The 20,768-nt window shown below is 43.6% G+C and overlaps 1 protein-coding gene across 2 annotated transcripts in view; it reads right to left on the bottom strand.

Moving 5' to 3' along the window:
- Nucleotides 1–20,768, bottom strand: part of zfhx3b (zinc finger homeobox 3b) — a 173,497-nt gene that overhangs the window by 53,789 nt on the left and 98,940 nt on the right. For both annotated transcript variants that reach the window (XM_063012347.1, XM_063012345.1), the window contains exon 4: nucleotides 16,169–16,400. In XM_063012347.1, the coding sequence (XP_062868417.1) occupies nucleotides 16,169–16,400 (232 nt within the window). The remainder of the gene's footprint in view (nucleotides 1–16,168; nucleotides 16,401–20,768) is intronic.

The following is a 20,768-nucleotide window of genomic DNA, read 5'->3' as shown; positions in this document are numbered from 1 at the left end:
TCTAAGACAAGAAAAAGTAGGAGGTTAATATAAGAGTCAAAGCTTTGAGAGTAATTCAACTGACACTGATGAGAATCAATGTTCCTTTGAATGCATTACTTGGCTGAAACAGCCCTTTTGTCCCTTAAACCCAGTCGGCGAAAAATGATGCCCGTCAAACAATGGAGAGAGGTGAAAATATAGAGAGCGAGAGAGCGAGCATGAGAGAGAGAGAACAAGAGCGACGCAAGCCTTGTCTCCATTCCCACTCGCTGGAGCCAAATGGATTCCGAGCACTTTATGCATTAATCAATCAATATCTCTCACTGTACATCAACGGCGCAACCAAGTTATGAATGACCTTTCTGGTAAAAAAAAAAAAAAAAAGAAAAGGACATTTTAATGTGCATAAGGCTGAGCGGCAGCTTAGTAACTTTGGCCCGGTTTTCATCACGCACGATTACACTTGCATAAGGCATGTGGGTCATTAATAGTGCTCTAAATATGATGAGGTTCGTCGTTATTCACTTGGCACGTGGGGAGGAGACGGGGAGCTTTTGATGGAGCAGGATGAAAGGACGTCACTCTGACAGCGTGGAAGTCCGGCTGTCGTGTGTTAGACGGCAACGAGTAAACGATTCTGTTCGCGCTACTGAATCGTTTTGCATGTGTGCTGCTTAGTATTTGCAGAAATACTATACAGTATAATTACAATTCTTATTGAGCTGTACTTCATAGTCAGGGTCAGGTGATGGTGATGGCTCTGAGGTTATAACGCAACTTGTGATCAGTTTGTTTGTTTATTAGGATTTTAACGTCATGTTTTACACTTTGGTTACATTCATGACAGAAACAGTAGTTACACAAGGTGCATCAGTTCACACACACACAATTTTGTATCTCCAATTCACCTCACTTGCATGTCTTTGGACTGTGGGAGGAAACCGGAGCTCCCGGACGAAACCCACGCAGACACGGGGAGAACATGCAAACTCCACACAGAAAGAACCCAGGACCTTCTTGCTGTGAGGCGACAGTGCTACCCACTGAGCCACCGTGCCGCCCGGTTCACTTGTGATCAGAACCAATTACAAGCTGCTGTAGGTGAGACCACTGTATAAAACTTGAACGGATATCAAAGCAGATGCTTAGCTGGTTCGAACTTAGCACACTGGCTCGAGGAACCAAAAGAACCCTGGCTGTGGCCCTCAAAAGGTCTAACTGTACTCTGGGACAAACTGGCAAAATGAATCTGTGCTTTCTTTGGTAGGGTGGCACTGGAATATATACACTGATCAGCCATAACATTAAAACCACCCCATTTCTACACCCACTGTCCATTTTATCAGCTCCACTTACCATATAGAAGCACTTTGTAGTTCTACAGTTACTGACTGTAGTCCATCTGTTTCTCTACATACTTTTAGCCTGCTTTCATCTTGTTCTTCAAAAGTCAGGACCACCACAGAGCAGGTATTATTTAGGTGGTGGATCATTCTCAGCACTGCAGTGACACTGACATAGTGGTGGTGTGTTAGTGTGTGTTGTGCTGATATGAGTGGATCAGACACAGCAGCGCTGCTGGAGTTTTTAAATACCGTGTCCACTCACTGTCCACTCTATTAGACACTCCTACCTAGTTGGTCCACCTTGTAGAAACAAGGAGGTGGTTTTAATGTTATAGCTGATCAGTGTATCTTAATACACATTTGACTGATATTAACCACTGTAAAAAAACTGCTTTTTATTAATGTTGAATAGCTCTTAGCTTTGATTATTCTCGCGACATTATTATCATTTCCTCAGATAATACAGTAGGCTAACGTACCAGTTCAAAACACACAGCATCTCAAGTGCTGCATGTGCTAATATTCACTCATGTAAAAGTAAAGCATTAGAGCTACAATTTATACAATACACCCAGGAAAGGATGCCATAAGCATTGCTTCAAGTGCCCACCTCTTGTAGCGATGCCTAAGTGCTGAGATGAAAAACGATATGACAGATCGCTGGAGCGGTCTGTTTGCGATCGAGCAACGTAACTCTGCCCGACGACTGTGATCCACTCCGGACTTTTTGGAGGGCAGCCATTAGGACAAACAAGACGTGGCAGTCTTCTGCTACTTTGCCAAAAGGTTTCTCATCAGGGTGGCTGTAAAGAACTGCTTCCTTCTGTACTTTATCTCATGGCTTTATGAAATGAGCAGCAGGTTGTATTTAGTGTAAGACTTATTACCAGTTAGTTCCATTGCAATGTGATGCTAGATTTAGCTTTGTGGCAGGAACTTGACACTGAAATGTAAAATTCTCAGCTTTTTAAAATAAAATTGAATAATTCTTCATTAAATATCTAATTCCTAATATGAATATAGGTAAATATAAGCATATTTTTGAGACTACTACAGAGAAAAGACAGAAAAGTGATAAAGTAAAAAGGAATGCATACTTGTCCTAAAGTAGGGAATGCTAGGCAGACAAAGCACTAAAGAATTTGCCTTTTTCTTTCTTGTTAATAGGGAGGAATAAGAAATGGGCTGGGGAGCTCATAGTATTGAGAAAATAGAGCTTCCACTTTGCTGCCCCTTTCACCCCCCATCCTTTTCCCTGTGAGCTCTGCTGGAGCGTGGAGGTGAACCATGGAGACGGAGTGGAACGGACAGGAGCTGACTGCAAGGAGAGGCTGAGAAAGGAAGAACCCGAGTCCATGGGTACAAATTAATGCCATTGTGGGTCCAGGCACAATGGGGTCTGTAAAGTGACTGTGGAAGACCCTTAAACAAAGGAGACATCAGTCTTCCCCTCCGAATTAGATTTTTTTTTTACATAACAAAAAATGAACTGAGCCGGTTTTGCCTAATTCCACCCCGCTGTATTATGCGTCCTTGACACGGGTGCCTCCGAGAGCTAAGCGAGTGGCAGATTAATGGGGTCGCGGGCTTGATTGACAATGACCTGCGTGCACGGTTTGGACGACACATCTGCTGTAACTTTGTTTCACCTCTGACATGCAATGCCTTCGCCAACACACCTCCTCTTTTACAAGAGCCTGACATATTCAGCAAATACATGAGAAAAAGAAATGAGACACATTTAAAAAATCCTCATGCCTGTTTTTCTCAAAAAGTGCATTGAAATATTTAATGAAATATTTAATTAACTGGTCGCACAGATGCTAAATGTTGACCTGTGGATCTATAGCAACAAATATACAGTAGACCCTTGACTTACAAATGTAATTGGTTCCGAAGGGCTGTTCTTAAGTCAAAATGTTCGTTAGTTAAACCTATTTTTCCCATAAGAAATAATGTAAATAGAATTAATCCGTGCCAGACCTCCCAAACCCCTTACCTAACCTTTCTAATGTCTTAAATGTCTTTTTTTGTTATAAATACAAGTATATTTTCCCTTAAATCTTAAATAATAGAAGACATTACTGTAATAAACAATAATAAAACAATACACAGTAGTACTGTACATAAAAAAAAAAACACATTTCAATACACTACGTGTTCTGTACCAAACACCATAATACATTTCCTTCTTTATTTTATAAAATGTATCTACCAGAAACAACAATAACGCTCATATTTCTCTGTTATTTCCTTTATTATTTCAATAGTGTTGTATTTTGTAGGGTCAATTGCACGAAAGAAAGAATACTTTACTCAGCAAATTCCTTCTTCTCTCTCACCCACTGTCCCCTCTGCCTGATACACAGTGACACCTACTGGCAGGAGTAATTACACAACAACAACGTTTTCTCTGCAGCTTCTTTTTGGCCATTTTAATATTGAATTTTATGAAAACACCGAAAAAAACACTGTCCACTGTCTGAATGTTCGCTCACTGTATATATATATATATATATATATATATATATATATATATAGAGAGAGAGAGAGAGAGAGAGAGAGAGAGACGGTCGGAGTGAACGTGTTCTTGACGTCACGTGTTTCGCGAATTTCGGTTCGTAATCTGAAATTTGTTCGTACGTCAAGTTGAAAAAGATCGTTCGTAACCCGAAATGTTCGTATGGTAAACTGTTCGTAACTCAAGGGTCTACTGTATTTATTTACACATCTATTGGATGTACTGTATGTAATATCAGCAAGCATGGGGTAGCTTGTCATCTCAGTGGCAGCTTCCTAGCAATGGCTCATTATGGGCAAGGAGTAAAGCGACACCGGAGCTTCCTGCTAATTTCTGCCCACGTTCCTTCAAGATGCTGGTTTCTCTTTGCATATTCAGTTGACTGGTAACCAAAGATTAAAGCATGTTTTTTTTTCTGCTTTAAGGTACAAGCAAGGCTTCATTAGAGTAGAAAGAGAAGGAAAAAAAGAGAAAAGAACAAGCCTAGAATCTTTTACAGTGTGTTTGGCATTAGAAGGGTACTTGAAAAAGAATTACGAGATATATATGTGGACATAATAAAACTCTTAACTGCTCGTGCTAAAAACTAATGCATTTTTGAGAGCCCATTTTTTGCAAGAAAAAAAATGATCTTGATGGTCCTTTTACATGAATTGTAATGAGAAAAGCTCAATAAAACTACAAAAACAAGTGCAGAAAACCCTGATTGGAACGAGAGGCCAGAGCGAATCTTTTTACGGCGGTACTTTCTCTAATGTAATCGTACACAGCGGTAAAATACAGGCCGGAATCGTGTGTCCTTTCCTCTTGACTGTGTAACACGCCTGAATCGACTGAATACACATGCCTCTCCTGTTCGCTTATGGAGCAGTTACCGTGAAAATTGACCTTTGCTTGCTTTCTAAACAGCAAATTATTCATCTTAATGCTTTCGACTGGTAAGAGCAGGTTTATTTGGAACCTTCCATCATACACCGATCAGGGATAACATTATGACCACCTTCTTAATATTGTGTTGGTCTCCCTTTTGCTGCCAAAACAGCCCTGACCCGTCGAGACATGGAGTCTGACACCTTTCTATCAGAACCAGCATTAACTTCTTCAGCAATTTGAGCTACAGTAGCTCGTCTGTTGGATCGGACCACACGGGCCAGCCTTTGCTCCCCATGTGCATCAATGAGCCTTGGCCGCCCATGACCCTGTCGCCGGTTTACCACTGTTCCTTCCTTGGACCACTGCAGACCGGGAACACCCCACAAGAGCTGCAGTTTTGGAGATGCTCTGACCCAGTCTTCTAGCCATCACAATTTGGCCCTTGTCAAACTCGCTCAATTCTTACACTTGCCCATTTTTCCTGCTTCTAACACATCAACTTTGAGGATAAAATGTTCACTGATGCTAATATATCCCACCCACTAACAGGTGCCATGATGAAGAGATAATCTGTGTTATTCACGTCACCTGTCAGTGGTCATAATGTTATGCCTGGTTGGTGTATATGCCACCTTATATCCAACTTTTTGTCTAGCAGTGTAAAAAGGATCTATAGCAAATTTAATAAAAAATCGGACCTAGTGGGCGCCCAGGTGGTGCAGTGGGATATTCCGAACTCCCAGAGTTCAAATCTCAGCTCTGCTACCGGTTGGCTGGACACCCCTCCCTAGCTGGCCCAATTGGCCACTAAAGTCTGCTGTGTGGGAAAAGACAGGACAGAAAAGGGGGTGGGGTCTTCGAAGCTGTGAGAGGACCCTAGTTAGTAGCCCAAGGCACTTGTACAGAGGTGGATGAACACGGCTAGTTTCGTGCGTGAATCCACCAAAGTATGGGCGAATAAGAAGGGGTCAGTGGATTGCGCAACTTTCAGAGGGAGCTGTGTCATGCAAATATACCCTCCTAAGAAGGACCCCCGGAAGACAAATTGGCTATGTCAAAATTGGGAAAAAAAAGGGGAAAAATGTATATATAAAACAGACCTGGCTTGTAAATGGTACCGTGAGTAAGTCTCTTCCAGAATGGATCCATTATTGGTGTTGGGTGTTTCCCATCATATCAATCCCTAAGTAGCATCGCAGCATGGTAAGCAATGACCAAGACATACAACACAACACAACATGTGTGAAAGCAGGTCTAATCCACCTGATGAGAGGTGCGTCCTTTGATGTAGGACTTCAGCTCTAATGAGCAAAAAACTGCACCCCTGTTGAATATTCCTGGCTCTAAAGACAAGACGTAGGGTTCGGATAAATATGCAACATCTCGTCAAGACTGTACTTAAAAGAACATCAATCAAGCATGTAAGACGTGTCAGTCAGCTTCAGCTAAACAGGCCGGAGGGAGGATGTGCCTGCTTGCATCGAATTAAAAAAAAGCAGTGACAAGGAGGAACATCCAGACAGACAAAAGAGACAGTGTAAGGGCACGGGCCGTCCACCCGAGCAGGAGGCACATCGTAAATCTGACTCGGTCAAACAGCAGGAATGTCCCGGTTTGTCAAAAACAAACAGCAGCTTGTCTCTGAATGTCGCTGGGCAGAAGAGTCCTCACATCTGGTTAAACAGAGCATGCCATCAGTCAGGAAGCTTAGTCTGAACAAACAGGGTCTCTGCTGGGCTTCATGCTGCCACTACAGGGCAAGAAATTGCAACCACCAAGATGTTCCTATAGTAGAATGTCTGTAGCTAAAAGTGAAGCCCACCTAGTGTTCCTCCCCTCCAAATTAGAGGAAACTCACTCCTCTTCAGCCACCCTTGAGAAAACACACGGTCACATTGATCCTCTCCACCTCTAGCCCTTTCCTCACACCTTTCTGCTTCCTCTCGCCAAAAGGCCGCGTGTGAATAAGCAAACGCAGGACGAATCAATGGCGGCGGAGCGCGTCCGCAGGTAAATGTTAGCAGAGTTGACTATTGAATAATTCCTGCTCTCCTCATCAGTGCCATCTGCCTGGCCGCCTCTAATTGACAGAGAGCAGGGGCAGACGAGGTCTCTCCTGCATTTGTGCACAAGAGTGCACGTGTCTGCATAAAAGTGTGTCCAGGCTCATCTTCCACATTAAAACCACGAAATGACAGCAGCCTCCCGCACTGCCAGTCAGTCAAATCAGAGCTATAATGAGAGCTAGCTCGTCTTTCTGAGTGGTATTGTTTCATATGCCAGTGTCAGAGTGAATGAAAAAGTACATTTTTATTTAATCTCTTGTCTTTTTTTGGAGTGAGATGAACCAATTGTATTTAAAAATGAACCAAAACTTCTGCTTCTACAAGAGCTTAGGGACATATCACTTTTTCTTCATCTATTCTGGCTGTTGTCAGAGAATCTGTCTTGAGAAACTGAACTCTGAGTTTGAATCTCAGCTCTGCTACCGGTCGGCTGGGCGCCCTCTAGCAGGCACGATTGGGAGTGCCTGCAGCAGACAAATTGGCCACTAGTCTGCTGGGTGGGAAAAGACTTAAAAGGGGGTGGGGTTTTCAAAGCTACACTATATTGCCAAAAGTATTCGCTTGTCTGCCTTCACACACATATGAACTTGAGTGACATCCCATTCTTAATCCATAGGGTTTAATATGATGTGGGCCCACCCTTTGCAGCTATAACTGCTTCAACTCTTCTGTGAAGGCTTTCCACAAGGTTTAGGAGTGTGTTTATGGGAATTTTTGACCATTCTGCCAGAAGCGCATTTATGAGGTCAGACACTGATGTTGGACGAGAAAGCCTGGCTCGCAGTCTCCGCTCTAATTCATCCCAAAGGTGTTCTATCGGGTTGAGGTCAGGACTATGTGCAGGCCAGTCAAGGTTTTCCACACCAAACTCGTGTCATGTCTTTATGGACCTTGCTTTGTGCACTGGTGTGCAGCCATGTTGGAACAGGAAGGGGTCATCCCCAAACTGTTCTCACAAAGTTGGGAGAATAAAATTGTTGCTGAAGCATTAAGAGTTCCTTTCACTTGAACTAAGGGGCTGAGCCCAACTCCTGAAAAACACCCCCACACCATAATCCCCCCTCCACCAAACTTTACACTTGGCACAATGCAGTCAGACAAGTACCGTTCTCCTGGCAACCGCCAAACCCAGACTCGTTTATGGGATTGCCAGATGGAGAAGCGTGATTCATCACTCCAGAGAACACGTCTCCACTGCTCTAGAGTCCAGTGGTGGCGTGCTTTACACCACTGCATCCGACGCTTTGCATTGCGCTTGGTGATGTAAGGCTTGGATGCAGCTGCTCGGCCATGAAAACCCACTCGTGCTTGGTTTTATACACCTGTGGCCATGGAGGTAATTGGAACACCTGAATTCAATGATTTGGATGGGTGAGTGAATACTTGTGACAATATAGTGTATGTAGGGACTCTGGTAATTAGCCAGAGGTGCCTATACAGAAGTAGAGGAACGTGGGGATCACTGTGTGACTCTCTTGCGTGAGACTGGCATCACGTGCAAATCCACCAAAGTATGGGGCAAATATACCCCCCTCCAACACATTCGAGGTTCCCAAGAGCAGAAAACTAATTGGCTACACTAAACTGAGAGAGAAAAGGAAAAAATTAATAATACAATAGTAAAAATAGAAGTTAAAAACTGCCTATAAAGACAACACAGCATCAATCATAATCATTCGATTGTGCTCAGGAATTTATTGTCCATTGTTGCCAGAATACCTGACGTTCACAAACAAAATGATCAATGACAGATCTATAAGATGTTAGATCATAATGAGGTACTTGAAGAGAATCCAAGTCAGTTAAGGGAAACGTTCTTGCAAATCGGTGAAACAGGGTTATATAATGGCCACCCAGGTCCTGCTGACTTGCCTCTATACCTTTAAAAGCGTCTCTAAAAAAGCTAAACTATCTGATAAAGTGCTAACATCTAGTCACTCAAAGCTCACTTGATTCTCTGCATGTATCTGCTGAGCTCCACTAAGTATGGCAGCATGAGTGACAGCTCCTGTCCTCTGTAGCTATTAAACCTCCGTTAGAGGGAAAGCGTAAGGCCGCAAAGCTGCCACCTGAAACCCTGCTGCCCCTGCTCACGCTCTAAAATCTCCCACCACAGCCTGCCATACCCTAGAATAGAACTTATTAGCACATTTGGAAAGCACAAATGAGATGACTAGCTTCTGATGGCATGTCAGACTTATAGATCAGCTTACACAGAGTGTCTTGTAAGTGATTGAAGGTTGAGTCGAAGGATGGGTGTAATATACTGCTAATATAACACCTCAGCAGGGTTGGACATGGAAAACCACGGAAGAAGGTTTGATAAGTGAGGAAGCCTGTGCCATCTACATGTGGGATACTCTGCATGTTCACCCGCTTAACACAACACATCCTGCAAAGTCTGGCGTATGACCCTAGCCTTTTGTTGTTTTTATCTTTCTGCTGGGCAGCTGGTGGACACTGGCATCCAGGTCTGGCTCTTAAAACAAGCTGACAGAATGTAGACACAAACTGGTCTGATTCGCAGACAATCCCGGAAACGTAGTCGGCTTTTCGCTCCATTTGCAGCAGCGGGATGAGCCAACGCTGGAATTTAAACAGCGGCTGTCCATAAACCGAGGGGCGAAGAAAAGACTTCCTTGTGTGAGGCAGAATGAGACAGCTGTGTGAGTCTCCACCGTGATATGTCCTGAGTGGAAACTCCATAAAGCCATCACTTTGGCTTTTTAATAAAAGGCATAGATTAGTTTAAATATCTTTCAAAATGAACAGTAACGTATTTATAAGAATCACGCCACGTTCCATGGACCGCAAACAATTTCCTTTGCATGGCGACATGCTTTAGCTCGAGATTATGGAAAGGCTCGCCGACCTGGGGCCATCCTCTACCTCTAATATTCTTCCAATCTTAACCTGTATTGAAGTGACTCCAGAGTTTATTAAAAAGAACCCTGGATGCTTTTTGAGGCTGGTCTGGTGTTGCCAGGCTTAGTGTGGTACAATGAGCTGGAGCAGACAACTGGAGAGCAGAGAGGTCACTAAGCAGGCGCTATAATATCTAGTTACTGGGAAGGTTTCTTCTGCATCTTAACAAGTGTGTAAAGACAAGAGGACATTCCAGACTCAAGTCTTATTTACACGTCCCACCAGGGGCCAGGAGAAGGGACTGTAAATGGTTTTACTAAATCCACATCTTCTATAGGCTTCTCTGTTCAGATATTTATCACATATGTGTGGTAAATATCTATCTATATGCTCATACTCATGGCTCTTTTCTCCACGTTCACTATATTGACATATCATGTCTTCTTTCCAAACGCTTAAACAGGTTCCCGGAACAAGCACGTGTCCATATTTGCCTCAAAATACCTTAATTCATGGTTTAAAAATGTTTCCAGTATATATAATTTGGATGGACAGAAGATCGTTCTGCATTTAGAGATCCGTGTTATTAAGTAAGTGACCCAGGAAATGCATCCCTTTTAACAGAACAAGTACTTCGCTACAAATTGGATTTTGCTCAATTCAGCCGTTCAGTGCATCCTTTGGCCTGTTTCTTATCTGCCGATTTAAAGGACTACGGTGGTTACCCATAACCACACTGTTACCACAGGTTGTTGGTGCCAGCAGCCAAAAACTGGTATTAAAGCTTAGCCACGGGAAAATATTTCCTCACAGGTCAGTGATCAAAAGCCTTGTGCAAAAGATTTGCAACGGAAAATTACACATATTCTGAGTGTTAGCACAACTATACACACATACACCGATCAGCCATAACATTAAAACCACCTCTTTGTTTCTACACTCACTGTTCATTTTATCAGCTCCACTTACCATATAGAAACACTTTGTAGTTCTACAATTACTGACTGTAGTCCATCTGTTTCTCTGCATGCTTTGTTAGCCCCCTTTCATGCTGTTCTTCAATAGTCAGGACCCCCACAGGACCACCACAGAGTAGGTATTATTTAGGTGGTGGGTCATTCTCAGCACTGCAGTGACACTGACATGGTGGTGGTGTGTTAGTGTGTGTTGTGCTGGTATGAGTGGATAAGACACAGCAGTGCTGCTGGAGTTTTTAAATACCGTGTCCACTCACTGTCCACTCTATTACACACTCATACCTACAGTAGTTGTTCCACCTTGTAGATGTAAAGTCAGAGACGATCGCTCATCTATTGCTGCTGTTTGAGTTGATCATCTTCTAGACCTTCATCAGTGGTCACAGGACGCTGCCCATGGGGCGCTGTTGGCTGGATATGTTTTTGGTTGGTGGACTATTCTCAGTCCAGAGGTGACAGTGAGGTGTTTTAAAACTACATCAGCATTGCTGTGTCTGATCCACTCATACCAGCACAGCACACACTAACACACCACCACCATGTCAATGTCACTGTAGTGGGGAGGATGATCCACCACCTAAATAATACCTACTCTGTAGTGGTACTGGAAGAGTCCTGACTATTGAAGAATAGGGTGAAAGGGGGCTAACAAAGCATGCAGAGAAACAGACGGACTACAGTCAGTAATTGTAGAACTACAAAGTGCTTCTATATGGTAAGTGGAGCAATGTGTGTAGAAACAAGGAGGTGGTTTTAATGTTATGGCTGATTGGTGTATGTATGCATACGTAAATACCATTCTATAACAAGTGGTGACCAACACCAGCACTTCAAACCCTTGGTTTATTTTCACACCACACTGATACATCTCTGTGTGTCTTTGAGGATGTGTTTATGTTTCTTATTGGCAAGCAAAAACATATGTTCATGGAATTTGGTTATTACTGAAGAAAAAGCAAAGCGAGGCGGAAAATATGGATCAAAACCGAAAACAAAGCAATCAATACGACCGCAATCGATCGTTTTCATCAGCAGCGTCTGCTATGACACACTTTCTCAGAATTAGAGGTATGGATCTTTTTTTAAAAATGATCCTCACCGGTGGTGCTAACAAATGACCAGAAAATGGGATTTGACAGTTGCAGAGGCCATCCAGGAAGAGCCACACTAACCGTCCCTGAGGGGTGGCCGGCGAGCCTTAATGCAGGGCTTTTACAGCTCAGAAGCTGGTGGTTAATGCGCGCTAATGTGTGCTGTCAGGATTCTTAGCTTCTTCTGTACTAATTGTTTTGTAAAGGATCCTGGGGGTTGAGAGGTGTTACTGCACATGGGGGGTGGGAGTTAAGGTGCTACCTTACAAAGCTATGGATATACACCGACCAGGCATAACATTATGACCACTGACAGGTGAAGTGAATAACACTGATTATCTCCATCACGGCACATGTTATATATAATAGGGATATATTACGCAGCAAGTGAACATTTTATCCTCAAAGTTGATGTGTTAGAAGCAGGAAAAATGACAAGAGCCAAATTGTGATGGCTAGAAGTTAATGCTGGTTCTGACAGAAAGGTGTCAGACTCCATGCCTTGACGGGTCAGGGCTGTTTTGGCAGCAAAAACCTAGCTATTTAAAGCACAGAGGAACGAGGTACACTAACGCCAGGACAACGTAGCTTAGGTCGGCTGTTTTTAAAACACAGTGGCAGGGTAGCTGAGTAGGGAAAACTGACTTTGGCTGGGAAAGTGGGGCAGCATCTACCACCAACTAAGCTGTATCAGCTACGGGAGTTCCTGCCTTGCTGACCCAGAAATCCAGGGCCAGCTTTGTTTTAACAAGTGGGAAAACCTTTCACCACTTTAGCGACTGGCCCTTGACCACAAGAGAGAGTGGAGCGCCTCAGAAGGGCTAGAAAGAAGGAAATTAAATGTTACACCAGAAGGGAATGGTTGCGCTCTGGGTAACTGGGTGTGTGTGAGAGAAGACGGGGTGTTAATTTAGGAACAGGGTAAGACTTTTAGAGGTGAACTGAAAGTTTTTGGAGGTACAGAAATTGGTGCTACACTACGTGGACAAAAATACAGGAGCAGCTAAATGTTACACCTACAGGAGCTTTGATGACATCCCATTCTAAATCCATAGTCATTAATATGGAGTTGTGCCCCCTATTGCAGTTATAACAGTCCTCAATTTTTTGGTAAGGGGTTTACATTTACATTATCGGCATTTAGCAGACGCCTTTATTTAAAGCGACTTACATTACAGTTACAGTACACAGTCTGAGCAATTGAGAGTCAAGGGTTTTGCTCAAAGGCCCAACAGGAGCAACCTGACAGTAGTGAGGCTTGACACAGCAACCTTCTGATTACTAGTCCAGTACCTTAACTACTAGGCTATGGCTTGCTTTTTTTAACAGGATTTTGTGTACCTGTTGGCATCATTGCCCATTTACCACAAAAAGCATTTGTGAGTTCAGAAACTGATGTTGGATAATAAGGTCTGGCTCACAATCTCTGTTCTAGTTCATCCCAAAGGTGGCTGAAGTCAGGGCTCTGTACAGGCCGGTCAAGTTCCTCCACACCAAACTCACCCAACCATACCTTTATGGTCATGCGGGTACAGAAAAGGACCATTGGAAGCATACAAATGTCTAAAATAACTCTGTCTCTGTATGCTTCCCTTCACTGGAACTAAGGGGCTTGGGCACTCGTCAAACCCAGACTCAGACTCATCAGACTGTCAGATAGAAAAGTGCTTTCACTGCTCCAGAGTCCAGTCCAGTGCTTTACATCACTCCAGCCAACGCTTGGCATAGTGCATGGAGATGTAAGGCTTGCATGCAGCTGCTCGGCCATGGAAACCCATGCCATGAAGCTCCTGGTGCACAGTTTTGTGCTGACATTAATGCCAGAGGAGGTTTGGAACTTGCGACTTTTACGCACTATACACCTCAGCAGTTGCCCACTCTTGATTTTACACATCCGTGGCAAAGGAACTGAATGCAACACATGAATTCAATGATTAAGACGTGTGTCTCTATACTTTCGTCCACATATTGTACATTTATAACCAAATGAACTCAATACTTAACAAGCCAAGAAGGTCCACATTCTTCATTACACACTTAGTTTCATTTAACAGACCTCTAAAAATATAAATATAAGAAGTGTTGGAAGGGAAAAAGGTGAGCTCAAGCCAGACCAAGTGAAGCGAAACAGTCGCCCCGCACTTTAAAGGGACCGGGCTAGCTGTGCGGTGGAGCTGTGGGCGCAGACCCAGGCTGTTCCTGGCACTAAGTAGGAAAGAGAGCCGTCCTGTACGGTACGAGCTGGAGCCTGATCCTACATCTGTAGGGCAATCAATCAGGCCTTCAGCGTTCACACTGCCTCCGACTCGGCTTGGTAAACAGCACGTCACAGGCTATTAACAGAGCAGTTCCTCTAGAGAGGCCAAGCGGTACTGACTGGCTGCTCCCCGCCTTGAATATGAAGTCAGTTAACAGGTATCAACTTCTTGGCATTATTGGCATATTGTTGTTATAGGAGTCAAATTAATTTCTACTGGAGTTCTGAATAAATGATACTAATTAAGCACATATAAGCAATTCTACTAATAATCTTCATTAAGCAAATACACCGATCAGGCATATCATTATGACTACTTTCCTAATATTGTGTTTGTCCCTCTTTTGCTGCCAAAACAGCCCTGCAACAGTGATGCACTGTGTAGTCTGACACCTTTATATCAGAACCAGCATTAACTTCTTCAGCAATTTGAGCTACAGTAGCTCGTCTGTTGGATCAAACCACACGGGCCAGCCTTCGCTTCCCACGTGCATCAGTGAGCCTTGGCCGCCCATGACCCTTGGACCACTTTTGATAGATACTGACCACTGCAGACCGCGAACACCTAGCCATCACAATTTGGCCCTTGTCAAACTGGCTCAAATCCTTACGCTTGTCCATTTATCCTGCTTCTAACACATCAACTTTGAGGATAAAATAAATAAAATTCACTTGCTGCCTAATATATCCCACCCACTAACAGGTGCCTTGATGAAGAGATAATCAGTGTTATTCACTTCACCTGTCAGTGGTCATAATGTTATGCCTCGTCAGTGTATGTTTGCTGTTCATTTGATATTCAAAACTGTAATCCTGGATTTTATGGATTTGGTGCAACTTTGAGTTAATATGAAAGATATTTGCTCATATGTGTGCTTGCACATTTGCATGCAAGTGTGTAAATGTGTGTGTGTGTGTTCTACCCACACAACCCCACTGCAGGAGCCATTACCTAACCTCTAGCCAGCCTTACAAACAAGGGAATCCATTAATGTACATCAAAGGTTAGCCAAGAAAATATATAAATAAATACATCAACCAAAGAGCGAATGAGCAAGAGAGAGAGAGGGAGAGAGAGAGGGAGAAGAAAACCAGACTTGTTTGTGAACTCCACCATAACCCTCCACCCACCTCCATACCTCCCTCCCCAGCAACAAACTTGCTAAATCCCCAACCCCCACCCTTTTAACCTAAGTGGGCCTTCCTCTTGCCTTCGCATGTTCACTTGTCCACTGTACTGTAGTCATTAACATATTTGGAGTGCAGTGAGCAGAAAGCTTAATTGTCCTTAATTGCTTGGCTAAATATGTTCTCTAATGATTTGCCTCAGATCTGTGACTGCCTTTTGCGCAATTTCCCGGCCGCTGGATTCATTATCCCTGCCTCCTAAGAACAAAGCGTCTTCAGAGGCCGACTCGCCTCCCCCCCTTCTCTTTTACTCTCTCTTTACCAGTACAGAAAACGTCTGTGTGCAGGCTGGGCCGCCTGACTGGCAAAAGTAAAAGGGAGGTGGAAAGCACAATGGACCCCCTTTGTCAGGGGTGCTGGAGTTAGAGTGATTAGAAAGCAAAATCTGAGCTGGGACAGAGTGTTAATTGACCACAGTTCTGCTTCTAATTCACTGTCTAATGCAGGGACCCCCACTTTTAACCCCTATCTTTTGTTCTTTGTTCCCTTCTACAGCTCTTTGCGGCCTTTGCCAAGTGGTGCCAACGTACGGTTAATGCGCAGGCAGTTACATGGCCTGGTTGCTGCTCAGGGCATACAAGCTGATGTGCTTTAAGTCTAGTGTGCAAAACATGACTTAAAAAAGCATATATTAGTGCATAATCAATCACTGATCAGCAGGTCCGAACTACATGATTAGACACGAGGACAAGGACAGGCTGTGTTTCAAACCACAGTAAATTAAACTAAATCAAGTGCACAGTCCTAGTGGACCCCTTCTTTACACCGGTCTGCTAACCAGGGTCCTTGCACAGAGTTTGCAAGACCCCACCCACTTGCACTCGGTCCGGTCATTTCCCCACCCAGCAGACACGGTGGCCAATTTGTGTCTGCCCCAGGCACTGCCAATTGTGCCCGCTAGATGGCGCCCAGCCGACCGGTAGCAGATCCGAGATCCGAACCAGGGTGTTCAGAATCTCTGCATTGATGTGATAAAAAAACAGACATGCAAATTATTCCTACCTATGTCTGCAGAGGGACACTTGCGAATGGTGAAGATAGCACTCAGGTCCTCCTCCTCTTCAGGCAGGCCTTTCTGCAGACGTTGCAGCTTACGCAGGCTCTCGCTGCGCTGGTGCTTCATGGAGCGCACGTGCTGGATGAGGTTCAGCTTGGCCTTTGTGGAGTAGTTACATAATACACAGTGATAGTAGCACGCCTCACCCTCCACTGCACTTTCATGCTGCTGCAAATGCTACACAAACAGAGAGAAGAGATGAAACGTTAGCACTCAACTTCAGACCGCTGGCTTGACACTGTAGTCTCACTTTAACTCATGTTGAACATAGAAGGACAAATCAATTACTAAAATGTAATGTAATCTAGTGTTAGCTTTGGACCAGGCTACGCGTGAGAACGTTGGTGCTAATAGGAAAGAAGAGGTATCGGGACGTTTAGATGGGCCGCATATCAGCCTTTCCCCCCGGAGGAAGAGCAAAGGGACATTGAGAGAAAAAGGAAGCATTGATCTGCTTCACTCAAGAAAAGCCTCTTGTCTCTGAAAAGGAAACCTCCAAACAGCTGCCTGTTTTACGCATGGGATGCTAAATATTGATCTCCAGTGACTCAAGCCCTCCCTGACAGAGAGAGACAAAGAGATACAAAACCACACTCCGAAAGCATCCAGAACATTCCTCAACATGGGAATGGGTCTGCGGGGTGGGGCTGGGAATGACTGACAATCCACAAAGCCGCAACAAGCCCGACCACATAACACAGCCTACAGTGACAAAACACTTCCATCTGCTTCTCCCACTGATCACTGAGCACACTCTCACCTCAATCAATGAGACAAGGCCAGAAGTGGATAGCACGGCTTTACAGCTACGTCTGACCGCCACTCATCCTCTACCCCATCAGCAACTCCTGAAAGCTGCCTTGCTCATGCATAGTATTACCACTTTTATATAGTTCTGCAACGGGTGCTTCATACACAACTCGAAGGCCTATCAATGGATTTTTATGGTCGAAATCAATGTCAATCTCGGGTAATTCTTTCTCTTCCTTTAATCTTCATGGCCATCGTCTCTCTGGTGGGATTTAACGTTCGTAGACCGAATTAGATGGAAGGCAACAAACATTTCTCCACAGCTGGGAAATCAAGGCCGATAAAATATCCAAGTTGGAAAAAAGTGCTGTATGGCTGTATGTCATTAATGTTTCATTAAGATCTTTAAGCCATAGTATTAAAAATGAAATTTCCTCAGTGTGTGGAAAGCATATTTTATATTATCTTGTGTGTGAAAACTTTGCAGATTTGCAACTTATCTATCTATCTTTAAACCCACATCCTAAGTAAACACGATGAGCTTTCAGAGCCCGATCAATTATCTTTATTTTGTTCTAGATTGGTTTACTAATGACAAATCATGGTTTAATTCCTGAGGAGAATCAGACCACACATAGGACCATGTAAAATATATTCAATGTTTGGAAAACATGTCCATTCCTTCGAATGGAAAAAAAGCTTAATCTTCCGCGCAGAACAAAACCAAACTCTAACAAAGGTCAGGGAAAACAAATTGATTCATTAAGACGGGGCTGAGCTTGCCCCGCAGTACAGAGATGATGCTATTCTACTAGGTTTGGACACAGAAAGCATTTTTAACTCAGTTAATGACACATGAGGTGTTGACAGAGAAGACAGCAGGGAAAAATATTATCCTCCCTAAATGTGCTCACTCATGCTCTGGTAATATTTTATTTTCTGGTAATATCCTAATATTGCCGTAAAGGTTTTTTTTCTGGGCAATTATATTCCATCGGCTCAGGTATCGTATGTCTCAATTGTACACCTAAGCTGTACATTAGGGCCACAGCTTCCAGGAATGAGCTTTTGCTTTTTCTGTGTGCCCCCACAGCTTCATGTAATGGAGTTATTAGGTAATTGTAAAAGGCTTTGCTGTCTCCCTGCTTACTCTATTCCTTTTTTTCTTCTCTATCCTTCCTGATTAAAGTGAGTGATGTCATTGAGTAGATGCTAGATGTTTGGGCTTTGTGTAAGGTGAGTTTTTACTGACCCAGCCTGAGATTTAGGCAACATACGAAGGGTATAAGTATTGGGGCGATATTCTACGTAATGGAATACCGGTTGTTCTAAACAGATGAAGCAAAACAAGAAAAATATAAGGAAAGGAAAAGCAAACCATGACATGTAAGCAGAAAGAAGCAAGAAGAAAGCTGAAAGAAATTAAATACATGTTTGCAGCAAGTGCATAAAAAGTACTAAAGGTTAAAAAGCAGGTGTCCAAAGTGCCATATTATAATTATAAAGATCTGTACAGCAGATTGGTCTAGACAATCTAGGGGCTTTATTACAGCTCCCTTCTTTACACACTTCTACCCACATATTTTACACAACATTTCACTGAATGTTATCTACATGAGCAATCTTTGGCAACGTTGATCTCCTTGTAATCTCCCACCCTACCCCAAACACAAATAACAAACACACGAACACCTCAAGGTCTGGATATGAAACACAGTGGCGTATATAAAAGAAGAACTATGCGCGTGTTGTGTCTGTTTCCTATGATCCTGAAATCAAACTGTGTGCAGATAAATCACCAAATGGAGTGCAGGAATTTAGCCGCTTAATAAAAAAGTCATGTTTAAGAAGCAGGGAGGGGTAGAAGACCGACTGCTGCTGACAGTGCTGCCCTCCATCTAGGCCCCTAAGCAGGGTCTGCTTGAGCCCCCTCTAGAGCGTTCATAAAACCTTTTTGTTGGAAGATTTTAACCCACTTTTTAACTTAGTAGTATTTTAATAGTATTAGAAGTATTAAGACTCCAGTGGTGATGTACATTAGCCCTGTGATGGACTGGCAACCTGTCCAAGGTGTTTCCTACCCTTCACCCAGTGAATTGTACCCCCCGTGACCCCAAATCAGCAGTGGTATAATAAATGAATGAATGAATGTAGTACAATACAATGTAACATAAAAGTACTGGCATAAATACCCCAAAATAAAAGTCATAGTAGGAGGTAGTTTTTAGTAAATTCTCACTCACTGTCTTAACCGCTTATATTTGGAAAACATAAGGTGCTGGAGCCCAGCTTTTCAAAGGGTGCAAGGCACACAGTAACACCCTGGACGGGGCGCCAGTCCATCGCAGGGCAGACAAACACACACTCACACATACACATACACACACCCATTCACCTATAGGGCAATTCAGCGTCTTCAATTAACCTGACTGCATAGTTTTGGACTGTGGGAGGAAACCTGAGCACCCGGAGTAAACCCACGCAGACACGGGGAGAACATGCAAACTCCACACAGAAAGGACCCGGACCGCCCCACCTGGGGATCGAACCCAGGACCTTCTTGCTGTGAGGCGACAGTGCTACCCACTTTGTAAAGTAAAAACACATTTTAGTGCTGGATTGGGCAGTTTCCAATGAGATCTAAAAGCTGCCATTGCTCGTTTCTCTTTTATCTCCTTCACTGACACGAACGACTGAAGCACCACCACTGGCTGATGCATAATTCTACTTGGATATTTTACTTTTGCAGTTTTAATCCTGGAGAACTTTTTGAATCATTGGTGCAGCGCCCCTTTTTTCAGATGGCCATGAGCCTATGCTTACCGTCCCTCAATGCATCAAGTGCGGTGCTGAAAATATTCTCATGAACACGGTCATACTTTCATATAACTGCTGCGGGCACCACCTCATCCACTTCTCTGCAACAAAAACCCTTACTCTGTGTGCATTATCCGCAGGTATCACTTTCCCCACCTACCTGCTGCTGTGAATGGATCTGCATTAACATCCATTTTAATGGTCTGTAAAAATTCACCTTTCGCACCGGGCAGTGCTTCAGATGCTGGAGAGCGCTCCAAATGCAGAGCGGAGGCACGGTGCATTTACGGTTGAGGATAATCAGCCGAGCGAACACCCCACAGCAAAGCAGCACTAAGCATACCTGTGCGCCGACCACAGCCATGTGCACCCAACTCACTTTTTAATCGGAATTTCCTGTATTAAATTGTGTTAATATAACATTAGTGCATAAAAACAGAGGACTAACTGGTGGGTAAAGTGGCTAAATAGCTATCAATTCTTCCAAAAGCTGGCCTATTCCCACTGAGACGAAGTCAGAGAGGTTCTGGATGTGTATTGCTTTGTAATTATCCCCATGATTATCTGCACTAAGTGGTGAAGACGACTAAGTTCATACACACACACACACACAGTTCCTATCCTCAGTCTCAGTCTGTAAGACGAGTTCAGAGCTAAACAGGAGCCAGACAAACCAAAAAGTCAATAAAGCGGAACTGTAAGTCCACAACCTGGTAACAATTATCATGTACACTGATCAGCCATAACATTAAAACCACCTCCTTGTCTCTACACTCACTGTCCATTTTATCAGCTCCACTTACCATATAGAAGCACTTTGAAGTTCTACAATTACTGAATGTAGTCCATCTATTTCTCTACATACTGTTTTTAGACTGCTTTCACCATGTTCTTCAATGGTCAGGACCCCCACAGGAACATCACAGAGCAGGTATTATTTAGGTGATGGGTCATTCTCAGCACTGCAGTGACACTGAC

Source organism: Trichomycterus rosablanca, chromosome 17 (genome assembly GCF_030014385.1).
Source record: "Trichomycterus rosablanca isolate fTriRos1 chromosome 17, fTriRos1.hap1, whole genome shotgun sequence".
Taxonomy (NCBI): domain Eukaryota; kingdom Metazoa; phylum Chordata; class Actinopteri; order Siluriformes; family Trichomycteridae; genus Trichomycterus; species Trichomycterus rosablanca.
Note: the sequence above shows the minus strand (reverse complement) of the source record. Positions and strands in the feature narration are given on the sequence as shown.